This window comes from Vicugna pacos, chromosome 10 (genome assembly GCF_048564905.1).
Source record: "Vicugna pacos chromosome 10, VicPac4, whole genome shotgun sequence".
Classification (NCBI taxonomy): domain Eukaryota; kingdom Metazoa; phylum Chordata; class Mammalia; order Artiodactyla; family Camelidae; genus Vicugna; species Vicugna pacos.
In genome coordinates this window covers 3,309,189-3,335,539 of record NC_132996.1, presented here as the reverse complement: position 1 = coordinate 3,335,539, position 26,351 = coordinate 3,309,189, and the positions used below count along the sequence as shown (strand labels likewise).

At 36.6% G+C, this 26,351-nt stretch overlaps 1 protein-coding gene across 3 annotated transcripts in view; it reads left to right on the top strand.

The window, feature by feature from the left end:
- The window catches only part of GRIA4 (glutamate ionotropic receptor AMPA type subunit 4), a 439,401-nt gene that overhangs the window by 273,261 nt on the left and 139,789 nt on the right, over positions 1-26,351 (top strand). For all 3 annotated transcript variants that reach the window (XM_072970755.1, XM_072970756.1, XM_031675350.2), the window contains one exon: positions 4,141-4,325. In XM_072970755.1, coding sequence (XP_072826856.1) covers positions 4,141-4,325 — 185 coding nt within the window. The remainder of the gene's footprint in view (positions 1-4,140; positions 4,326-26,351) is intronic.

Genomic DNA, 26,351 nt, shown 5'->3' with positions numbered 1-26,351 from the left:
AAGATAATATCAGCTAAATAGGCCCAGCTTGTGTTGCTAGCAATTTCTCTCCATGTTACTACTCATCCAAAATAGGTCATTATCTATGAATGATATGAAAAGAGTTGATGTGAAATGAAACAGTAGCTCAAGGCTGCTTACTGTGATTCTGCTTAGCATAATTGATAACATCATTACATAACATAGCATTTTTAAAAAATATCTGTATGTAATTGACAGTGTTCATTCATGACCTTGAAAAAGCTTTTAATTATAACAATGTTCTCTTGTCCATGGTACATTTTCACTATGACTTTTTTAAGTTATTTTGGTCTTTTGAAGTTACTTATACAACACTGTATGATTTCCATAATGGTTAGTTACTTAAGTATCAACTTTGCTAGATAGTTAATTCCTTGTAGAGACAAGAATCATAACTGTTTATCCTGGCATGCTTCAGAGAATCTGGAGTGTAGTATATTTCAAAAAATGAAATTAAATTAAAATGCTAGTTTTTTTTTTAATAGAAGCAAGACTTAAAAATTTCTTTACAGTAGTGAACTCCACATTAGTCTTATGATATTCACCTAAAACCATAGTATTCATTTTCTGACTGGCAAAATTATATTACAGATTTTCAAATAACTAGGAGATACATGTCATAGCCAGATGTAGATTTAGTATGATTTGACTTGTGATTTTCTAATTTATACACAATCATAGATTCAACAGCAGTATTTTCTCTGAGCTCCAATATATTCCCAGCTATTTTGGCAAATAAATAAGACACACACACCTGATAATCAATAAATAAGAGAGGATATTTCAATCAAACACAACTTATAAAAGAATTCAAATTTTCAGTCAGACTCTTGAACTGTGTGTCCTTTGCACTGACTGCATTTAAAAGATGCGACTTATTTCTGATTATGACTAATGGTTCTTTTTAGGCAACCAATGTTCTTTACCATTTAACAAAGATTGTGTCCTAGGGTTTTGTTTTATTTCAATTCTAGTGTCATTTCTAAATCTGAAAAATTCGATTTAGAAATGTTGAATTTGAATTATAATTGTGTTTTATTAGTGTGTCTTTCAATATCAGTTATGTAACTAGAAACATATATAAATTTTAACAGAAGGTGTATGGCTCTATATTTTGTAAAATTCCTGTAGGCAGGAAAATAACAACCCAGCACTAACATGAAGCATGTTATCAACATGATGGGATAAAACAAAAAAGCAATAGCTAAAGAACTGTGCCAAGCCATGAATTGGTCCTAGGGAGCAAGAGACTACTTCCATGTGTATAAACAATAGTTGCTATTTTTACAACATGCAAGAAAAATCAAACAAAAAGTTTTGGAATTATTTTGGTATGACAATAAATAAAAGGAGAACAGGAAAAAGTAACAGGTCAAGATGTCAATTAGTATTTTTAAAAAGAACATGTTTATAGACGTCCAAAATTAATAAAAGAACATTGATTCACTATCAGAGAGTAAGTCCCAGTAACAGAATAAATGAGGCATGAATGTGTACATTAAGGTCGTGGAATTTACTTTTGTGTGTTTGATGCATAGTAAGGAAAAACAAACTGAAATGCCGGAGTCTGCAGCTGAGAAAGGTTTATTGATCAAGAGAGCACTGCCCTTTGGAGCAGATGAGAGACAGAGGTTTGTCTCAGATTCATTTTGCTGGCTGGCCCGTGCCAGAGGGTTTTAAAAGCAAAAAGAGTACAGGGGAGGTGGCTTTGTGACTTCAGCTTCCCAGTAAGATTTCAGCTGTAGCATCCTGGCACCATCTTGTGACTCAGTGTGTCATTGATGACTTTTGACTGATCTATGTGTTCCTGCAAAGCAAATTTGTAAATCATGGTTTGTGGCCTTTTAACTTCTTTCTAGGAGAGAGTAAAAACCATGGTTGAAGCATTTTATTATTTACTTAGAGCCTATATGATGGTCAAGAATCTCAATTTCAAAAAAAATTTTTAAAAAAAGAATGCAAGATACTGAGAGATTTAAGATTGTAGTCAGTGAAAGATTTTATTCTATGTGGCTTTAGGGCTACCATTTTGAAATGAAGCATTTTCTTAATAAAATACACTGTCTTTGATAAAGAGAAAAAAATGATTGCAAAGAAAAAAAATAGAATCTCAACTTTCAAAAAACTGGCCCCTGCTGTTTTTTCTTTTAGGATCTTTTGGACCTTGTGTTTTTTCTAAGACCATTTGGGCCTTCTGTTTTCTTCAAGACCATATGGGTTCACTTTTCTTTTGTTTCTGCATTCCCTCACTTCCCTAATTAGTAACTGCTTAAGTCTGCTCTTTGGAACTCAGGGAAGGTATAGGAGATCAAAGCCTTTCTTTAAAAATAAGAAATAGGGGACACAGAAGGGCTTTTGTACCCTGGAGGGCCCCACAGTATCCTGCTCAGTTTCATTAAGACAGGACTCAGACCATCATGTTACATATACATAAAACAGGAATTAAGGGAAAGAAGGGTACTGGATTTGAGATGGGGGTGGGGAGTCTAGGTAAGATCTGTATAGAGAATTATAGGCATACATTACAAAAGGAAAGACTAAATGGAGCAATAGACATACTAGAGTAATTGTACAGTAATTAACATGCCTCTTTCTTCCTCTTCGGGGAATTATTTTCCATTCAGATAAAAATGAATCCTGACCGCCACAGTATTTCATTTGGCAGGATATCAGGCAATTTATATTTCAAATATGATCTCATCATCAGTTCCGTCTGCTGATATTAACTGAGCATCCATAATGTTTGAAACTCTGACTTGTAGAAAACATACCTAAATATCAAAATCCTTGAATCTGAGAGACTCACACACCAATCAGAAAACTGAGTAAATGTGCTCTTATCTAGGAAACGCTTTGTCTACATTTTAAGCCTTCACTTTTAATCCACCCAGCTCTCCACTCAGGAGCCAAGACAGGGAGAAACTTTAGGCACCTGCCATAGAAGGAGCTCAGATAAGTGTTAGGCCTTCTTAAAGAGAACTAGCATCTTTCTCTTATGCTATGCTACAAGGGGTAAAATATTAACAGTCTCTGATCCTAAACAATTCTTGTTTAAAGGCTACTATTCATAGATTCAAATAATCTTTTCCCTTTTTTTTCACATTCCAACTCAAAATTGAGAGCTGGGAAAAAGCAAGAGTTCAAGACAATGTGGGTGTGAAGAAATTCTCTAAGCGCTAGATTCATTTTGCAGATACTGAGAACCATGACTTCCTTGCCATATGCAGAGATCTGGACCAAGAACAGGCTAAAGGCCATTTCTCCCCCTCTGTAAGGTTGTCTCCAGGTGATAAACACTCCTTCTTCACCAATCTTAGAAGTACCTTCTCAACCTTCAAGACCTAGTTCAAGTTATTTCTCCTCATGATATCTTCCCTTGTCCCATCAAGGGGGATGTAACCAAACTTCCCCTTGGGTCAGCACTTCACCTCAAGCTCTCATTACGCAGTTGTAAACTAAGTTGCATTTGTTTATTTCAATATGTGTTTCCTCTACTAGATTATGAGTTTAAGTGCCCATAGCCTCACCTAGTTTTCATCCAATTCACTGCCAATCCACATTATTCCCCTGGCGAGACAGGAAGATTAAACAGTGCCTTCTCCATTTACTATAACATGTCCTCAGTAAATACTATTGAATGCTTATTTTCTCTTATTCTCTTCCATAGTTGAACCCAAAAATGTTGTTATTTACGTGCTCAAGGGGAGAGTCAAAACAGTTGTTCAAAATTAATTATGTCTAGTGAGTAAAATTACCAAAGGTTTAGGAAATTGTTCTCAACTACAGGTAGAGCTGGATTCTGGCTTTGGTTTAGCTCATCTAATGTGTCTAAAGCAATGTTAATATTCTCCAGTAGAGGGATTTTGAGAGCTTACTCAAGGCATGGTGTTGCTACTTCATTCAACCAGCATTTTTTAAGGGATGTTTTTGCCCCGACTAAAGAAAGCAAAATCAAATGATTTAGAAACAACTGCTCAGATTTTTTAATTTCTAAGAATTCACTGTATATATTGGAATGTAAAAATGTTGATGTAGACTCAGTGGTGTCTGTATAGGTTATTTAAAGGGAGTAAAAGTGCGTTTTTAGTAACCCCTCTTTGTATTTTTTTTCTCTACTAGGATACTCAATACTTCAAGCTATTATGGAAAAAGCAGGACAAAATGGTTGGCATGTCAGCGCTATATGTGTGGAAAATTTTAATGACGTCAGCTATAGGCAACTTCTAGAAGAACTTGATAGACGACAAGAGAAGAAATTTGTCATAGACTGTGAGATAGAGAGGCTTCAAAACATATTAGAACAGGTAAGTTCTGGATTTTGTGTTATTATTAACTCAGACCTGCTACAAAAATGTTGACCTTTGTTGATTTATCGATATCTTCTCCCAACCACTTATCCTGAAGTGAGGAGTTCGGGCATTTTCATTCCATGATTTATCTCCAAGACTAAATCATAATCCTTTATCACCAAAGGCCATTTCAGTTCTCAAAGCAGTTAGGAGCACTATTTCTCACAAGTTTTTAAGATGTACAGTAGAAAGGACTTTTTGTGAAGCATCAAGAGCTCTTGACCTCTTATTTTCATGAACATTAATTTTGAAAACTAATTCCACCTAAAAGATTAGAAAATGTTAGTATTTGTGACTCTGTGCTTTTTCTAATCTTTAGAGAAACAGCTACATGGAAAATAGTAAAATGTGTTGGTAAAGCAATGAAATAAAATTAAGTAGCATACTGCGCCTAACATTGCTTCCTCTAGATGTGAGCAAATACATTACCACCACAATGAAGACAGTTTCCAACTCTTCTCACAAGAAATAATCTTTAATAAAGTTTTCAATAAGTGTTTGTTGATTCAGTTTGAACCATACAGGGAAAGGAAAAAAAATGAGCTTTGTCACTGTTAAATCATAGGAAAACGTCATCAAATAATGGATAACCTTTGCCTTCCCTCTAATCCTGCATATTGTGATAAAGTTTTAAAGGCTGTATTTGGCCAAAACTGCAGTGAATGAATGCCATCTAGTGGTTTTATAAATGCTTGCTCATATTTATCTACAATATGTTAGTTTAGCTAGACAATATTGCAGCGTGTTTTGTTGGTTACTTTGCTACATAGAGTTTATTTACATACCACTATGATTTGATTTGTGGTCATAACTTACCAATTTGAAGGTTCATTTATAAGAGCAACTTAAGTACTCAAGTATACAAATCAAAACCAAAATACATCTTAGAGATTTCTGCTTAATATCCAAGGACGCTAAACAGGACGCCTTAAGTTTCATTCTTCAGCTATATTGGTATTTGCAAAAGTTAAAAGTCAAAAAGCATGTGGTGTTTCCTTTAAAGGTCTAGTGAAGCCAGACTATGCTGTAAGAGGAAATTACAGAGTATTCTGTTCTGTTATCTTTTTATAGAAGGAAAAAAAAAGTTGATGGATGAAATATGTTGATATTATATTAGAAAATGTTCATTCCTTACATCACTCAGGTTTATTCCTCAGGGAGTCCAGATAATCATTCAGGTTGTAATTGTACAAGTTATATGGAGTTTTTGGTATGCATTTATAGAATCCAAGAAAAAACTCTCTCTTACTTTCTTTTTTTTTTACATTTTTCACTGGTTCATAATCATTTTACAGCGTTGTGTCAAATTCCAGTGTTCAGCACAATTTTTCAGTCATTCATGGACATATACACACTCATTGTCACATTTTTTTCTCTGTGATTTATCATAACATTTTGTGTATATTTCCCTGTGCTATACAGTGTAATCTTGTTTATCTATTCTACAATTTTGAAATCCCAGTCTATCCCTTCCCACCCTCTACCCCCCCCCCCCCGGTAACCACAAGTCTGTATTCTCTGTCCATGAGTCTATTTCTGTCCTGTATTTATGCTTTGTTTTTGTTTTTTTGTTTTTTAGATTCCACATATGAGCGATCTCATATGGTATTTTTCTTTTTCTTTCTGGCTTACTTCACTTAGAATGACATTCTCTAGGATCATCCATGTTGCTGCAAATGGCGTTATGTTGTCGGTTTTTATGGCTGAGTAGTATTCCATTGTATAAATATACCACATCTTCTTTATCCAGTCACCTGTTGATGGACATTTAGGTTGTTTCCATGTTTTGGCTATTGTAAATAGTGCTGCTATGAACATTGGGGTGCAGGTGTCATCCTGAAGTAGATTTCCTTCTGGGTACAAGCCCAGGAGTGGGATTCCTGGGTCATATGGTAAGTCTATTCCTAGTCTTTTGAGGAATCTCCAGAAAAACTCTCTCTTACTTTCTTAAGCAAGGCCTAATCATTTCAGTTCAAGCTCCCATTCTCCCTCCCTCCAACCCCAGCTCCTATGTTGAGGGTTGAGTTGTTAGACATGAACCACTGAAGCATTAAAAGTAACTCCTCATGAATCCCACTGAGAAGTCAGTTCTAAGAAATTCCTGGTTTGCCACGTTCCTGGCAGAGGCTGAGTAAGGCTCAGAAAGACCCTCCACTTGCTAAAGGACTTGTGCTTAAAAGACCACATCTAGAGAGGGCATTCAGTGCCTTGAAGCACACTGACCCATTTCAGAGGATGAGCAGGTTTCTGAGAAGAACATCAGCACACCCAGGTGCTGTAGATAAAGTCAGGGAACAAGTAAACCTTAAATAAGTTCTTGCTAAGGGAACTGGACCTCTTGTTTTTGTTATCATTTCAAATAAATAATTATTTTTATTTTTTCTAACTTTATTGAGATATGATTAACATAAAACAGTGTGTAAGTTTAAGGACTACAACATGATAATTTGATACACAAATATATTGTGAAATGACTACCATAGTAGGGTTACCTAACGCCTCCATCACTTCACATAATTACCATTTCTTTTCAGGGGTGGGAACATTTAAGAGCTCTCTCTTAGCGACATTCAAGTATATAATACGGTATTGTTAACTACAGTCACTATGTCATACAGTAGATCCCCAGAACTTAGGAAACTCTAGTGTTTACCGACTATTTCTATTTCGATTCTTGCAGAATTCTAAAAGTTTTCTATCATTATTGCATAGCAATAATGAGACTATTAGTAGACTTTTGTTCTTTTAAAATGCCGCTCAAATATAAATCTCATAAATTATAACAAAGTCTACTCTACAGTGAAAATATATTGTGTTCTTAATTGTCCTATAAAATTTCTCCCCACGAAAAGCTGTTTTTCATTCTGAACTTTTTTTTTTTACTATCTACATTTTAATTCCTGTAGCTCTATGCAAAATCACTTTTAATGTTTCTTGGTTTCACTCAACTCATCTAAAAACAAGATCTAATCCAAACTTTGTCAGAAATTTGTATATACACTTCAATAACTCTGTGCTTCAACATCCTTTTTAATAAAATGAAATAACAATAGAAAATAATTTCAGAGAATAAAACAAAGCATTTTTTAAAAAATAAAATGCTAAGTAATATTGATCAGAAAAACATCTCTGATTTTTCCTATTAAAGTACAGATGATTAGCAATATTATATTAGTTTCAGGTATACAACATAGTGAATCAATATTTTTACAGATTATGCTTCATTTAGAAATATTATAAAATATTGACTATATTCCCTGTGCTGTACAGCATATCCTTGTATCTTATTTATTTTGTACATAGTAGTTCGTACTTCTTAATTCCCTAACCTACTTTGTCCCTCCAACCTTCCCTCTTCATGCTAGTAATCACTACTCTGTTCCCCATATCTAGGAGTCTGTTTTTGTTTTGTTACAATTATTACTTTGCTTTTTTTTTTAGATTCCACATGTAAGTGATAAGATACAGTATGTGTCTTTCTTTAATTTATTTCACTAAGCATAATATCCTCCAAGTCCATCCATGTGGTTGCAAATGGCAAAAGTTCATTCTTTTTTATGACTGAATAGTATTATATATATATATATATAAATATACACACATATATATATCACATCTTCTTTATCTGTTCATCTGTCGATGGACACTTCTGTTACTCCGTATCTTGGCTATTGTAAATAACGCTGCTGTGAACACTGGAGTGCATGTATCTTTTTGAATTAGTGTTTTCATTTTCTTTAGAGGTACATCCAGGAGAGTCAAATTCCTAAATCTATTTTTTAGTTTTTTGGAAAGCTTCATACTGTTTTCCACAACGGCTCTACCAGTTTTTACATTCCCACCAAGAGTGTACAGTACTGTTTTCTCCATATCTTGCCAGCATTTGTTATTTGTGGTCTTGTTGACAATGACATTCTGTGTGGTGCTAACTCATTGTGGTTTTGATTCGTGTTTCTCTAATAATTAGTGATGTCAAGCATCTTTTCAAATGCCTGTTAGCTATCTCTGTCTTTTTTGGGAAAATATCTATTCAGATCTTCTGCCTGTTTTTTAATCAGGTTTGTTTATTTGTTATTGAATTGTGTGGGCTATTTATATATTTTGGATATTAGCCCCTTAATGGTAATATTGTTGTAAGTAATTTCTCTCATTAATTAGATTGTCTTCCCTTGCGTCAATGGTTTCCTTTACCATGCAAATGCTTTTAAGTTTCATTAGGCCCCATTTGTATATCTTTGCTTTTGTTTCCTTTGCCTGAGGAGAATAGGAGCAGATGATAATTGCTGTAACTTATGCCATTTCTGCATATGTTTTCTTCTGGGACGTCTATGGTTTCCAGTCTTACATTTAGATCTTTAATCCATTTTGACTTTATTTTTGTATATAACAAAATGTTCTAATTTCATTCTTTTACATGTAGCTGCCCAGTTTTCCCAGCACCACTTATTGAAGAGACCGTTCTTTCTCCATTATATATTCTTGCCTCTGAATTGTAGATTAATTGACAATAGGTGCATGGGTTTATTTCTGGGCTCTGTATTCTGTTCTGTTGATTTGTGTATCTGTTTTTTGTGCCAATACCATACTATTTTGATTACTTTGTAGCTTTGTAGTGTAGTCTTAAGTCAGGGAGCCTGATACCTACAGCTTTGCTCTTTTTTCTCAATATTGCTTTAACAATTCAGGATCTATTCTTATTCCATATAAAATTTTAGATTACTTGTTCTAGTTCTGTGAAAAATGTCATTGTATTTTGATAGGGATTGCATTAAATCTGTACATTGTTTGGGTAGTATTAAAATATTAATCTTAAAATATTAATTAAAATCTTAAAAATATTAATTCTTAAAAATATTAATTCTTCCAATCCATGAACACAGGCTGTCTTTCAAGTCTTTGTATCAGCTTCAAATTCCCTTCATCAGTGTCTTATAGTTTTCAGCATACAGGTCTTCGACCTCCCTGATGCAATTTTAAAAGGGATTGTTTTCTTGCTTTTTCTTTCTGATAGTTAATTTTTTTGTGTCTAGAATAACAACAGATTTCTGCACACAAAGCTCATATCCTGCAACTTTATTAACTTTACTAATTCTAATAGTTTTTGGTGGAAACTTTAGGGTTTTCAATATATAATAACATCTCATCTGCAGATGGTGACAATTTTACTTCTTCTCCTCCAACATAGATGCCTTTTATTTCTTTTTCTTGTCTGATTTCTTTGGATAAGACTCCCAGTACTACGTTAAATAGAAGTAGCAGGAGGGCATCTTTGTCCTATTCCTGATTTTAGAGGTAAAGGTTTCAGCCTTTTACCACTGAATATGATGTGACCAGTGGGTTTGTTATAACAGTAAACCAACTCTACAAGAAGTGTTAGAATGGAAAAGAAAAGGCTATAACAAGAATTAAAAATTTATAAAATAGGACAAATCTCAGTAGAAAAGGTAGTGCTGTATCAAGAAGGGTCAGAGCAGGCACTGGGTACAGGCCAGTGTGCACACTGTGACAGCCCTGGTCCACCAGCGGAGTCCCAGGCCATTCCCAAGCTGCCTCCCCAACTCGCACCAGTGATGGCCATCCTTGCCCTGTTCAGATACAGGGCTGGGTCACAGCCTGCTGCATCCCCACTCCAACTGCACACCCTCCTCAGCACCCTGCCTTCATCCTACTGAGAGCTGCACCAGAGCAAGGGGATCCAGAGCAGGCAATGGGCACAGCAGGGGCTGTGTGCTGGGGTGGTTGCAGGAAACTGTCCAGAGCCCCAGGAAGTTTTCCATCTGCTTCCTTCAGGAGTAAGCAAGCATGTGTTCACCTTCAAAAGTGGAGTCTCAGTTTCTTACAGCCTCCTGTTAAGTCCCATTGGTTTTCAACCCACCTAAGAGGATTCATCTTCCCAGTGTTGGAAATGTGGTCACACCCCTCACTCTCCAGGGAGGACATCCAGCCCCATATTGTCCCCCTCCTCTTCTGTGTCTCCTGCTAGGGATGCAGTCCAGACTGATTGCTTGTCCTCCCTTCCCACCCATCTCTGTGTGGATCTTCCTAACAGTCTTGGTTGTGGAAGAGCCTCACTACCAGTCTCCAGTTTGCTCATAGCCTGAGTTGCTCCACATGGAGATGTATTTTCGATGTGTTATGGAGGAAGTGAACTCAGTATCTTCCTTCTCTGCAATCTTTATCTCCCTTTAAAAAAATGTTTTTGAAAAAAAGTTAATCCTTTCTCAGAGGATGGTGAAATTAACACAATGAAGATAAAGGATGTGTTAGTAAATTTCTAGAAGGATGGGCACACTTTATGTTGTGGTGACATGCTATCAATAATTACTTTATTTGCATTTTAATTTGTATCAATTTTCAAAAGCATTATGGAAATAGCTCACCCAATTATCTCTCAAAATATGTTAATGGACAACTGTGGTTAGAAAAGCACTTTATCTTCTGTGCATGTTTTCTGAATTATTTTTAGGCCACGAACTATTTAGTTCTCATAAATGTATTGCTGGTTAAAATAGCAGTTAGCCATTTATTCATGCAAACATCTCAATATATGTGTTTCACGACAAGTATGTGAAAATATGGTTTACAGTATAATGACTTTTCTACCCTTAATTATACCATAGGAAAAAAATGGAAGAATTTATGTAAATACCACCTACTGAGCTACTTAAGGCAACAGAAATATAATGAAACTACAAAGTTAGATTTACTGTATTGTTTATATCATGCTCCAATAAAACAAATTACATTTCGGCTCTCTAAATCCAATGGGCGATTTGGTTCACTCATCTGTAGAAAAAAAAAGAAAGAAAAACTCCAAAAAGAAACTTAAAACTAAAGGTATTTTTTGACTACTTTTTTGAATTTGTGATCAATTATTGACAGAAAGAGTTTCAGTTTTTACTTAAAATAATATACCATTTTGGATGCCAGCATTATTCTTCTCACAATACATCAGTTGTTTTATGGGACAACTCAAAGTAGCTTAATGTAGCTGGGAACAAATGAATTGTTTTATATCAAAATAAGTGCTTAAGAGTAGGAACATTTTTATATATTATTTTATTTTCAAGTGTATTCGTTGATTTTAAATTCTAAACTTGATTGCTTGCAAAAAGTCCCTAATGATTTTTATCTAAAGCCTTACCAATTGAACATTTAAGTGCCAGACTTTGATATATATGTTTAACCCAGTAGCAAAAAAAGTAACAATAAACTTGATTTTAACTGTCTTTCTGGCATCAAAGATTATTCGAACAAAACACCACTTAAGGCTACTAGTTGCTCACATATTTTTACTCCACCATGGAAGACTCAAGTGTCATGCAGCTAGATTTCCGTGTTTCTATAGTGCGAAACCCTCCTTTTATGAACACCTGACTTACCCCCTGGAACACTGTCATTACACTGCACAGTGGGATGGCATGTATTTCTTCTGCCTCTTCCTTCGATCAATCGACATATATCCTCAAAATTACTTCCAAACAAAGATGAATGTTTTCACTTTTTGAGAGATGGGTAAGAAACCTTCAGTTGTTTATTTTTTTAAAAGTAAGTGGAGGAACTTAATGCCTGCAACTGTTCTGTTTATTTTGAATAAAAAGCACTGGACTGAGATGATCTTGAAAAGCCCTGCTCTTTCTAAAAGTCAGTAATGCTATTTTCCAATGAAGATTTCCTGGTAATTACATGTGATCTTGAAGCAATATATAATTTTATGTGTAGGATATACCTTGAAAAGAGGCATAAAGCCTCAGTCAAGTGGCTTTCTCTATATTCATTCACTCTAGAAATATTTGCTGTGTCCACTTTATTTAGGTCAGACACTATGTTCTACTGAAGATAAATTGATGAGGAAAGCAGATATGTTTTCTGTTCTGGTTAGTAACTCCTACCTGGTTAACTAGGGCTTAAGTCAAAAGCATTTGCTAAAATCCTACTAAAATATATTCTTTCTATTTGAAATATGGTACATAGAAAATGATCAAGCATCTCAGGCATTTTGCTAGGAGTGCCAGTTCTTATTCAATAGATGATGATATAAAAGGCATTAGAAAGAGAACTGGGGCTATGTTGACCCTGGGACAGTTTATTTGGCCCTAGAATGTGTTTAAAGAGTCTTAACCAAGTATTTATCAGGAGAAGATGACAAGGACTGCCCTTACAGTATGAACTAGATGTTTAACAAAAGAATGGCTCTACAGTTGGCTCACAGATATCCCACACTACCTCTTTGTTGCATCCTTCAAATTAGTTGATGCCCTTTGCAACAGTGTTCTCACTTTCACTGTATAAAAGGGAAATTCAATCTCCCATTAGACACAGTGTGAATCCCAAATAACTGGCAAGCCCGGCGACCTTGTTATACTGTTTGCAAATTAATCAGAAATGCCTAAAAGCCATGATTGACCTCTCAGAGGTTTATTACATCACCCGAAGAAGCCAATAACACTATCTCAAAGCATGATCACTTAGAAAAAAGGAAAACTCCACACAGATAGAAATGTGGCTATTTGCATGGAGGTGGTGAAACGTGGACATGGCCCCCAGTTAACTTACTCCTAATCCAAGGCTTCCTCCTTATCTAGCACCACCTGAGTGAGACGTCAGAACTCAAGCAGGATTTTTGGCAAATGATCAAATATGTGGCGACAGATAAAACCTGCTTATTAGGAATCTGTATTTACAAATTTTCAGAATTCTCTAACGTAAAGGAACTCTACCCAGTTCACTTCGCTTCCAAAAACATCTCTGATGCTGAATAAAGCATCAAAAAGAGCCGAAGTCTTAAATGGTCTGCTTCCTTATGCTACAACTGATTACATCATTATTTAGATGGAAATGAGCATTTTAGTTACTGGCTAATGGCCATAAGGTCATTTATTCACACTAAAACAAAACAAAAACCCCCACAAAAACAAAAGAGTAAGGGACAAAAGAGACAAAACACAGAACAAAAAGAAGAGGAAAGCTGGCTTCAGTTACAGGGAGTAGCCACTGAAGAAGAGAGCTGATAAGCAGAGATAACAGCTGCGATGATTTGAATCATCTATAGGAATTAAGCAGCATACATTCTGACAGTAAGAATGAGTCAACAGCTGTAGACTGGACAATCCCATACTTAATTATAATAATATATAATATATTAATTCAACAGCTATGTGCCAGACAGCATTCCAGGCACTGCAGGGCTGGACGAAGATGAGCAAAACATGGTCCCTATTCTGAGAATGCTTACACTCAAGCTGGGAACTCAGAAACATGAATAAACAATTACAGGGCAATTTGATGGGCTCAGAAACAGAGCTATTGCGAAGCATATCAGGAACCTAAAAGATGCGGTGACTGAATATAACCAAGACAGTCAGAAATGCTTTGCAGAGAAATAGACATTTAAATTGATACTGCCTCGTATTTTCCAGACAGAAACAATTGCAAAGACAAAGAGGTCTGAAAAAGTTCGGAAGGTGGATACTAGTTCCATGGGATAAAAATTGAGGGGGCAAAGGTAGGAATTAGAGGAGCATGGCAGTTCAACATGAAGCTGTAAAGATTGGAAGTAGCAAGAAAACTGATTCCTAGTGCTGCGTTATTTTAGCTGTCTTTGCTGTTGAAATATTATCTCCATCAGAGCAGGGTCTGTGTTTTGATTTACCAATATGTTTCAGTGATATGAACAGAGATCAAAAAAAATCATTGTTAGATAAATGAAAATCTGAATGAGCTTCACTTGAAGACAGAGGCAAGAAGTATCTCCTTCTTTGTGTTTAACGGAAGAGCACTCAGTAACATTTGAAGTTTCCAAAGGTACGCTCTCAATTACCTGAGAAGCTTTCTCGTCCAGTGTATCTCACCCACCAAAAGTGATGGGAACTCTGGGTTTTCCAGACTTTGTTGTATAAGCTGAAAAGAAGCACCGGAGTTTCATTTCTACATATTAAAGTAACCCATGAGTAAGATGCAATGGAAGAAATCAGGCGCTCAAAGAAATCGTATTAGCAATTTCCCACACTGCGGGACCTGCCAGAGCTTGCGGCCTTTGCTTCATTATAAACTGTTTTGCATACTGAGATTAACTTAGTCGGGAGCTGCAACAAAGTAAGAAAAACTTGAAAGACATAAGGTTATGACAAAAAACAAAAAGGTGACTTTTACTCCTTTAGTCTTATTTTTTTAGCCAATTGACTCAAATGTGCAAGTCTCATTAGGATGCACTGGGTCTGTTGTTTTCGTAGAAAAGGGAAACACTTTTACAGATCTTGGTCAGATTCGTACACACACAATTGGTGGGAGTTAGAAAGGGATCTTTAGTTGTTTCTTAGCCACTGTTGCCATGGCTGTAGCTATTCTTCATTTTCTTCTGAAGTTAAAAAATAAATGAATTGAAAAGTAAAGAATACGTCTTTTTGTAAAAGAAAAATATAGTTGTCTTTGTCTTGAAAGAGTTGCGAGTTGTAGGATTAAACTGTATTCGACTGAACTTGTTTTAGTTGATGCTGCAAGAACACTTATTAGAAGAGTTTGCATTATTGCTGTGCTCACAAACATTCAAAAGCTCAGCTTCTCTAAAAAAGATAAAGGAAAACCTACTTGATAATTTTAGACATAAAATAAAATCGTTTTACCAGCCTTAAATAGAAAGCAATGGTTATAGAAGTATCTGCTATGGTTTAGGGAAAGGCACATGATACTTCTTTTTAAATAGAAAAGAGAAGATAACTCAATAATTTATTTCAGTAGAATTTTTGCATCTACTCTTCAGATGTATAAAAGGCAGTGAGATTAAGGAAAAATATGCAAAGCATTCAACAATACATTTGAGGACACTTTTCTGAATTTGTAAATGTAACAAAATTCACTACTCTTTATAAATTCTAGAGCATTTTAATAGTTCAGTAATAATGTTTGCTACCTGCCAGCCAGTAAAGTGATGAATCTTTTTGATCACTTTGATTCAGTCAGAAAAGTAAAGAACAAATTCACTCCTAATCTTTCCCCTAAGATTAAGCATATAATCAGTCAATATTTCCTTACTGATTTTCTGGGTTTTCTCCGAGCCCATATACAGCCAATGCTAAGCTTAAGATCAGATAGTGGCAGGAAATTAAAATGGTCTTGTTTTTACACACACAAAAAAAGAAAGAAATTTCACATAATCACTGGCAAATAGAAGAAAGATCAAGATTGGACATAGGTAATTTACTTTCTATTTTATAAGGTTTTTTTTCAACATCACATACTAAATGATTGTTGCATTATTCCAAAGTCTAGGCTTAAATAGTCTCTATTCTTACCTTATGTCTTTCCCTTTAAAACCATAGAATGTATACTAGAAATATACATATATTTGAATTCTATTTTTATAATTAATTTGTGTTTATTTTTGCTGATTGTTATAACAATGTAAACTTAAAAGTCAAATATTCTTTGTATTATAATAATATATTAATGCAAATATCTTGCAGCTAACAGAAGAGAAAAACATTTTTTCTTATCTCTGCCCACCCCACCCTATCATTTTGCTTTCTTATACATGTAAACAACACTCATCCGTTTTACCAAACATGGGATATTCAACAAACATTTATCTAATACCTACTAATTTCCAAGCACTGTATATAAAGTTAAATCAATTTCAGGCCAGGGGCCAGGCCAAGATGGCAGAGTCGGAAGATCCTCAGCTCACCTCCTCCTGTGAACACACCAGAATTACAACTATGTATAGAGAAACTCTCTCTGAGCCCAACCTGAAGACTAACAGAAAGATGTGAAAGATTTCCACAACTAAAGATAAAAAGAAAAGGCCACACTGAGATGGACAGAAAGGGCGGAGATGTGCTCTGGCCAGAACCCACACTCCAGCACTGCGACTCATTGATGGGAGGGAAATTACAGCCCTGGAGGTCAGCCCTGGGGAGTGAGGGCTCCAAATGCCACACGGGGCTCCCTAACCTGGAAACCCTGCATTGGGAGCATAAGCCCCCGTGGTGTCTGACTCTGAAACCCAGCAGGGCTTGTGTCCACTCTCACAGGGGCACACGCAAAAACTTACTCTCTCCACGTCCCAGCACAGAGGCAGTAGTTTGAAAAACGCCTGGGTCATACATGAAGGACATTCATTGACTGTTTTTAGGGCATATACCTGAGAAGCAGGGACCTGTTGGAACTTTCTCTGGGTACAGAAGAACGGATGAGTACCAGTTCTGGAGGGGAGTAGGCGGTTGGGGTTTTTTGTGGCTCACCCTCTACCTTGCTAACCCAGAACTGTAAGGTGCCATTTCTGACTCCCCATCTAGGGAGTACCACTTGCCTCGCCTTGGGTTCACCTACAGACCAGATTCAGCCAGCAATCTTCCAGATTATACTTGCTGGGGTCCTTCAGAAGGCACCAGAGCCCCTCTAAAGTGGCCTGCCACCCCACTATTCCCATCAGGCACCCATGGATGGCACTGCTGTCTCCCCAGAGTGGCTCCACCTAAGGGACCAGACCTGCACACAAAAGCTTTTGTAACAGTTGCAACTGGGCCTTAGAGCCAGAACCACCAAAGACCAGCCCCACACATTAGCTCTCCCACAGTAAACACAGCCCAGCCACAAAACAAGGGCACACAAAGCCAACCCCGAGGACACTCCTGGAAGATCTGGCTTTAGTAACCAAGGAGACCAGGGCAGCCATGCCACTTGGCCCCAAAAGGTATCTTCTACACAAGGCCACTCTTTCAAGACAGGGAGATGTAGCTGATCTACCTAAATATGTAGCAACAAACAGAGAGTCAGGCAAAATGAAGAGACAGATGAATGTGTCCCAAAGGAAAGCACAAGATAAAACCTCAAAAAAAAAAAAAAACCTAAACAAAATGAAGACAAGCAATCTTTTAGGTAAGAATTCAAAATTCAAACTAATAATCATAAAGATGCTCACTGAACTTAGGAGAATAATGAAGGAACACAGTGAGAACTCTTTTTTACAAAACAAACTATTTACAAAGCAATTATTGATGAGAAGACTAGCAGAAAAGATCTTCTACAACTAAAGATACAAGGAAGGAACCACATGGGACAGATAGGAGTGGCAGAGGCACGATGTACTCAAGTCCCATCCTCCGGGGGGACCCACAACAGGAGGGTAATTATAGTTGCAGAGTTCTCTCCACGGAATGAGAGGTCTGAGCCTCGCATCAGACTCTCCAGCCTGTGGGTCCTGCACCAGGAAAATGAACCCTCAGATGTTTGGCTTTAAAGCTGGGTTTACTTTCAGGAGAGCCAGAGGGCTGTAGGAAATTGATACCACTCTTAAAGGGTACACACAAAACCTCACATTCTGCAGGACCCAGGGCAGTGACTTGAAAGGAGCCTGAATTAGATCCACCTGCTGAACTTGGAGAGTCCCCTGGAGAGGCAGGAGGGAACTGGAGCTCACCCTGGGGACGTAGACCTTGGTGGCAGCAATTTGGGAGAGCTCCTTCTACCCCATGGACACTGGTGCTGGCAGATGCCATTCTGGAATCTTCCTTTAGCTTATTAGTGCTGGGACCTAGCTCTGCCCACCAGCCTGTTGGCCCCAGTACTGGGATGCTTCAGTCAAAGCAGCTGGTAAAGCAAGGACACAGCCCAGCACATCAGCATGCAGGCTGCCATAGGCTCCACTGGACTCCCAGCCACCTTGGAACCTGGCCTCACTCACCAGAGAGCCCAGGACCCAGCCCCACCAACCAGTGTGCTGGCACTAACCCCAGGATCCCCAGAGCCCAGAAGCCTAGGACTTAACTCCACCCACTAGTGGGCTGACACTAGCCCTGGGACCAGCCTAACCCACCAGCTGGCAGGCACCAGCCCCAAGATCCCCTGGGGACTGACTCTGACCGCCAGCAGGCTGAAACCAACTCCAGGAAACCCAGGGCCCTGCAGCCAGAGACTCCAGGATTCCACAGGACTCTGCTCTGCCTATCAGCAGTCTGCTATAGCCCCAGGACCATCTGGGCCAGACACCACCCTTCAAGGAACAAACACCAGCTCTGGGACCCCTGGATCCCTAAGCCAGAGACCCCGGGACACAATCACAAGCAGGTCAACACCAGCTTTGGGACACCATGCATGCCACAGTGAGTTGTGTCAGAAAATGGTCCTGTCCACCAGTGGGTGGACACCCGCTCTGGGATCCCCAGGGGCCTACAGCTAGAGACCCCAGACACAGGCTCCATTAACGAGCATGCCTGCACTAGCTCTGGGAGTCTCTGGGCCCCAGTTCTGCCAAGCATCAGGCCAGCACCAGCTTTGAGATGCCTTGGGCTCCTCAACCACCCACTATGGGATCCAGCTCCACTCACCATGCGCCAGCACCAGCTTTGGGAAATCCCAGGTCCCACAGCCATCTGTTTCAGGAACTGGCCCTTCCCACCAATAGGCCAAAACTAGATCCACGACACTCGGCCCCACAACCACCCACCCTAACACCTGAATCCACCCACCAGTGAGCCAGTACTAGTCCTGAGACAGCCCCCACCCTGGTCTCTGGAGCCAGCCACCTCATGATCAGGCCCCACCCACCAGCAATTGGCAGCCTCTGAACAAGGACAGGGCCTGACAACCAGCTGAAATGAGTGCCAGCCATGCTTACCAAACCACCCACGGAACTTAAGACTACCACAACAGAAGGAGAAGCCGCTAGACATGAAGTTCTGGTGGCCAGAGGGAAGTGCACTGCTGGGACACATAAGATGTGTCCTACAGAAGGCCACTTCTCCAAGACGGGGAAAGATAATCAACCAACCAAATACAAAGATATAAAAATAGATAATTATGCAAAATGAGGTGACAAAGGAATGTGTTCCTAATAAAGGAAAAACACAAAAACCAGAGAAGAAGAACCTAGTGAAGAGGAGATAAGCAGTCTACCCAATAAAGAGTTTTAGGTAATAATCATAAAAATGCCCAAAGAAGTAAGGATGACAATGGATGAACACAGTAAGAGTTCTAACAAAGAGTTAGAAAATATAAAAACAAACTAACCTGAGTGAAGGATACAATAACTGAAATAAAAAATACACTAAAATGAATCATAATTTAATTATATAATACAGAAGAATGGATCAGGAAGACAGAGCAGTGGCCATTAATGAACTGAACAGAAAAAAAGAATTTTAACAAATAAACAGTTAAGAGACCTCTGGAATGGGGTGGAAAAACATATTGCTTGCAAATGGAAACCAAATTTGGAGTATCAATACTCATATCAGACAAAATAGATCTTAAAAGTTACAAGAGATAAAGAAGGACACTACATACTTCTCAAGGGATCAATCCAAGAAGATGTAACAATTGTAAATATATATGTCCCCAACATAGGAGCACCTCAATATATAAGGCAATTGTTAACAGACGTAAAAGGAGAAATCAACAATAACACAAAAATAGTGGGGGACCTTAACACCCCACTTACATCAATGGACAGATCATCTAAACAGAAAATCGATAAGGAAATGCAGGCCTTAAATGACATATTAGACCAGATGAACTTAATTAGTATCTATAGAGTGTTCCATCCGAAAACAATAGAATACACATTCTTCTCAAGTGCCCACGAAACGTTCTCCAGAATTGATCGCATGTTGGCCCACAAAGCAAGTCTCAATACATTTAAGAAAACTGAAATCATACCAAGCATCTTTTCTGTCCACAGTGCTGTGTTAGAAATCAACTACACAGGGAAAACTGAAAAACCTGCAAGCACGTAGAGGGGAAACAATATCCTGCTGAACAACCATAGATCACTGAAGAAATCAAAAAATATTTGAGACAAATGAAAATGAAACTACAATAATCTGAAACCTCTGGGATGCAGCAAAAGCAATTCTAAGAGGGAAGTTCATAGTAATACAAGCCTACCTCAGGAAACAAGAAAAATCTCAAATAAACAACCTAACCCTATACCTAAAGCAGATGGAGAAAGAACAAACAAAACCCCAAGTAAGTAGTAGAAAAGAAATCATAAAGATCAGAGCAGAAATAGGAATTTAAAAAACAAAAAATATCAGTGAAACTAAAAGCTGGTTCTTTGAAATGAAATAAACAAAACTGATAAAACTTTAATCAGACTCATCAAGAAAAGAAAGGAAGAGGGCACAAATTAATAAAAATAAGAAATGAAAAAGGAGAAGCTACAATTGACACCACAGAAATACAATGGATCATAAGAGACTACTATAAGCAAGTATACACCAACAAAAATGAAAACCTAGAGAAATGGGAAATTTCTTAGAAAGGTACAATTTGCCAAGATTGAATCAGGAAGAAATAGAATATATGAATAGTCTGATTACCAGTACTGAAATTGAATCAGTAATTTTAAAACTTCCAGCAAACAAGTCCAGGACCAGGTTGCTCACAGGTGAATTCTACCAAACATTTAGAGAAGAGTTAACACCTATCCTTCTGAAACTATTCCCAAAAATTGTAGAGAAAGGAACACTTCTGAACTCATTCTATGAGGCCAACATCACCCTGATACCAAAACCAGACTAAGATATCACAGAAGAAAAAAAAAAGAAAATTACAGTCTATTATCATTTATGAATATAGATGCAAAATTTTTCAATAAAATACTAGCCAATTTACTGCAACAATGCATTAAAAGGATCATACACCATGATGAAGTGAGATTTACCCCAGGGATGCAAGGATTTTTCAATATCCACAAATCAATCAATTTGATACATCACATCAACAAATTGAAGAATAAAAACCATATGATCACCTAAATAGATGCAGAAAAAGATTTTAATAAAATTCAATGTTCATTTATGATTAAAAAAAAATTCCCCAGAAAGTGGGCATAGAGGGAACATAACTCAACATAACAAAAGCCCTATGTGACAAACCCACAGCTAGCATCATACTTAATGGTGAAAAGCTGAAAGCATTTCTTGTAAGATCAGAAACACAACAAGGACGCCTACTCTCACCATTTATTCAACATAGTTTTGGCAGTCCTAGCCATAGCAATCAGAGAAGAAAAATAAATAAAGGGAATCCAAATCATAAAAGAAGTAAATCTGTCACTGTTCATGAATGGCATATTATACATAGAAAACCCTAGAGAAGCAGCCAGAAAACTACTAGAGCTTATCAAAGAATTTGTTAAAGTTGCAGGATACAAAATTAATATACAGAAGTCAGTTGCATTTCTATACACTAGCAATGAATAGCAGAAAAATAAATTAAGGGAACAATTCCATTTACTATCATACCAAAAAGAATAAAATACATAGAAATAAACCTACCCAAGTAAGCAAAGGACCTGAACTCTGAAAACTGTAAGACACTGATGAAAGAAGTTGAAGACAATATAAACAGATGGAAAGATACACCATGTTCTTGGATTGGAGGAAGCAATATTATTAAAATGACCATGCTACCGAAGACAATTTACAGATTCAATGCAATCTTTATCAAATTATCAATGACATTTTTACAGAGCTGGAAAAAAATGTTAAAATTTGTATGGAAACACAGAAGACCCCAAATAGCCAAAACAATCTTGAAGAAGGAGAACAGAGCTTGGGGTATCTTGCTTCCTGGCTTCAGACTGTACTGTAAAGCCACAGTACTCAAAACTGTATGGTTCTGGCACAAAAACAGATACATAGATCAGTGGAACATGATAGAAAGTCTGGAAATAAACCCATGCATTTATGGTCAATTAATCTACAACAAAGGAGGCAAGAATATACAATGGAGAAAAGAATCTTTTCAACAAGTGCTGCTGGGAAAACTGGACAGCTACCTGTAAAAGGCTGAAATTAGAACATTCTCTAACGCCATATACAAAAATAAACTCAAAATGGATTAAAGACTTAAATGTAAGACAAGATACTATAAAACTCTTAGGAAAACTTAGGCAGAACACTTTGACATAAATCACAGCAATATTTCTTTTGAACCAGCTCCTAGAGTAATGGAAATAAAAACAAAAAAAAACAAATGGGACCTAACTAAACTTAAAAGCTTTTGCACAGCTAAGGATACCATCAATAAAACAAAAAAACAATCTACAGAATGGGAGAAAATATTTGTAAATGATGCAACTGGTAGGGACTAATTTCCAAAATATACAAACAGCTCATACAACTTAATATAAAAAAAATAAGCAATCCAGTTTAAAAAATGGGCAGAAGACTTAAATAGACATCTCTTTAAAGAAGACATCTAGATGGTCAACAAGCACATGAAAAGATGCTCAACATCACTAATTGCTAGAGAAATGCAAATCAAAACTTAAAAAAAAATTAGATAGCACCTCACATCAGTCTGAATAGCCATATTAAAAAGTCCACAAATGAAAAATGCTGGAGAGGATGTTGATAAAAAGGAACCCTCCTACACTGTTGGTGGGAATATGAATTGGTGCAGCCACTATGGAGGACAGTATGAAGGGTCCTCAAAAAAATGAAAAATAAACTTACCATATGATCCAGCAATCCCCCTTCTGGGCATATATCCAGAGAAAACTATAATTTAAAAATATACATGCACCCCAACATTCACAGCAGTACTATTTACATTAGCCAAGACATGGAAACAACTGAAATGTTCATCAATAGATGACTGAATAAAGAAGATACACACACATACACACACACACACACACACACACACACACACACACACACACACACACACTAGAATACTACTCTACCATAAAAAAAGAATAAAATAATGCCATTTGCAGCAACATGACCTGGAGATTGTCATTCTAAGTGAAGTAAGCCAGAAAGAGAAAGAAAAAGACCTCATGATATTGCTTATATGTGGAATCTTAAAAAAAGGGGGGGGGGACACAATTGAACTTATCTAGCAAACAGAAAGATTCATAGACACAGAGAACAAACTTATGGTTACCAGGGTGTAAACAGGGTAGGAAGGGATAAATTGGGAATTCAAAATTTGCACCTCTTGGGGAGTGATGGAAATGTTAACTATCTTGATTGTGGTGGTGGTTACATTTAGCGTATACATCTATAAAAATTCATCAGATTGTTTATCTGCAATATGAATCATACCACAGAAAAGGTGTTTTAAAAAAAGAGAGACAGAGAGACCTCTAGAGCAACATCAGGCATACTAACATTCACATTATAGAATTCCCAGAATAGAGAAAGGGACAGGGAACATATTTGAAGACATAATAGCTGGAAACTTCCCTAGCATGGGAAAGGAAACAGACATTCAGGTCCAGGAAGCACATAGGGGCCCAAATATGATCAACACAAAGAGGACCACACTGAGACACATTATAATTAAAATGGGAAAAAAGATAGAGAATACTAAAAACAGCAAGGGAAAAGTAGCAATTCAAAAACCAGAGACTTCCCATAAGGCTATCAGCTGACTTTTCAGCAGAGACTCAGCAGACCCGAACAGAGTGGCATAATACATTTAAAGTGATGAAAGAGAAAAATCTGGAACCAAGAATATTTAGTAGAGCTTTCATTCAGATTTGATGGACATATCAACAGTTTTACAGACAAGCAAAAGCTAAAAGAGTTCAGCACTGCAAAACCAGCTTTACATACATGTTAGAGACTTCTCTAAGCTGAAAGTAAAAAGCTATAACTAGAAATATGAAAATTATGAAAGGGAAATATCATTAGTAAAGGCAAATACACAATAAAGGTAGTAAACCAATCATCTACAAAGGAAGGTTAAAAGGCAAAATAGTAATATTATCTATATTCACAATAAATAGTTAAAGAATACACCAAAAAAAGATGAAAAATATGATGTCAAATGCATTAAACCTGGATAGAAAAGTAAAATGCAGGATTATTAAAGTGAATTTGAACTTAAAACATCAGCAGCTTAAAATCATCACATATATTTATATGAATTGCTATACACAAACCTCATGGTAACAAAACAAAAATCTACAATGGATACACATGTAAAAAACAGAAAAGAATCCAAGCATAGCACTACAGATAGTCATTGATCACAGGAACGAGAGCAAAAGAAGAAGACAGGGACAAAAATGAACTATAAAACAGTGCAAAATCAATGGCAATAAGCACACACTTATCAATGATTACTTTAAATGTGAGTGGACTAAATGCTCTAATCAAAAGACAGTGGCTGAATGGATACCAAAAAAAAAGGCCCATATATATGATGCCTACAAGAGACTCACTTCAGATCTAAAGGCACACACAGACAGGAAGTGAAGAGATGGAAAAAGGTATTCCAGGCAAATGGAAATGAAAAGAAAGCTGGGGTAGCAATATGTACACTGGATGAAATAGTCATTAAAACAAAAATTGTAACAAGAGACAAAGAAGGACATTACATAATGATCAAGGAATCAATCCAAGAAGAAGGTATAACAGTTGTGAATACATAAGCACCCAACATAGGAACAACTAAATACATAAAGAAAATATTAACAAACCTAAAGAGAGAAATTGACAGTAATTACAATAATGGTAAGGGACTTTACCTCCTCAATGACATCAATGGACAGATCATCCAGACAGAAAATTAATGAGAAAACATTGAGTTTAAATGACACATTAAACCTGATGGACTCAATACATGTGTATAGAACATTCCATCCAAAAGCAGTATTCTACATGTTTTTTCAAGTGCACCTGGAACATTCTCCAGGATAGATCACATGCTAGGCCACAAAATAAGTGTCAGTATACTTTGGAAGGTTGAAATCATATCAAGCATATTTTCCAAACATAATGATATGAGATTAGAAATCAATTACAAGGAAAAAAACTGCAAAAAACATAAACAGATGGAGGCTAAACAATATGCTGCTAACCAACAAACATATTACTGAATCAATCAAAGAAATCAGAAAATATCTGGAGACAAAGAAAAATGAAAATACAATGATCCAAAACCTATGGGACACAGCAAAAGCAGTGGGAAGTTTCTTCTAAGAGGGAAGTTTATAGCATTACAAGCCTACCTCAGGAAGGAAGAAAAATCTCAAATAAATTACCTAACTTTACATCGAATGTAACTAGAAAAAGAAGAATAACAAAACCCAAAGTTATAGAAGGAAAGAAATCACAAAGATGGAGTAGAAATAAATGAGATAGAGACTTTAAAAAAAGGAAAAATCAATGAAATTAGAAGCTGGCTCTTTGAAAAAGTAAACAAAATTGATAAAACTTTAGTTTCATCAAGAAAAAAGAGAGTGGTTCAGAAATGAAAAAGAAGAAGTTACATTTGTCATCACGTCATCACAGAAATACAAAGGATTGTAAAAGATTACTACCAACAATTATACACCAATAAAAGAGACAACCTAAAAGAAATGCACAAATTCCTAGAAATGTACAGTCTCCCAAGACTGAACCAGGAAGAGATAGAACATATGAACTGACCAATTACAAGTAATGAAATTGAATCAGTAATTTAAAAAAATTTCCCAACAACCAAAAGTACCAATTACAAGTAATGAAATTGAATCAGTAATTTTAAAAAATTTTCCCAACAACCAAAAGTACCAGACACTTAGAGAAAAGTTAATACCTCTATTTCTCAAACTTTTCCAAAAAAAAAAAAATCACAGAGGAAGGAATGCTCCTGAACTCATTCTATGATGCAAGCATCACCCTGATACCAACCATACAAATATATCACAAAAAAAGAAAATTACAGGCCAATATTCTTGATGAACACAGATGCAAAAATCCTCAATGACAAAATATTATCAAATCAGATTCAATGATACATTAAAAATACTATGCACCAAGATGAGGTAGGATTTATCCCAGGAATTCAAAGATGGTTCAATATCCACAAACCAATCAATTTAATATACCTTACATTAACAAAACAAAGCATAAAAATCATTTGATTAGCTAAATAATTGAGGGGAAAGCTTTTGACAAAGTTCAACATTTATTTATGATACAAACTCTCAGTAAAGTTGGTATAGAGGAAACATATCTCAGTTTAATAAGGCCATATCTG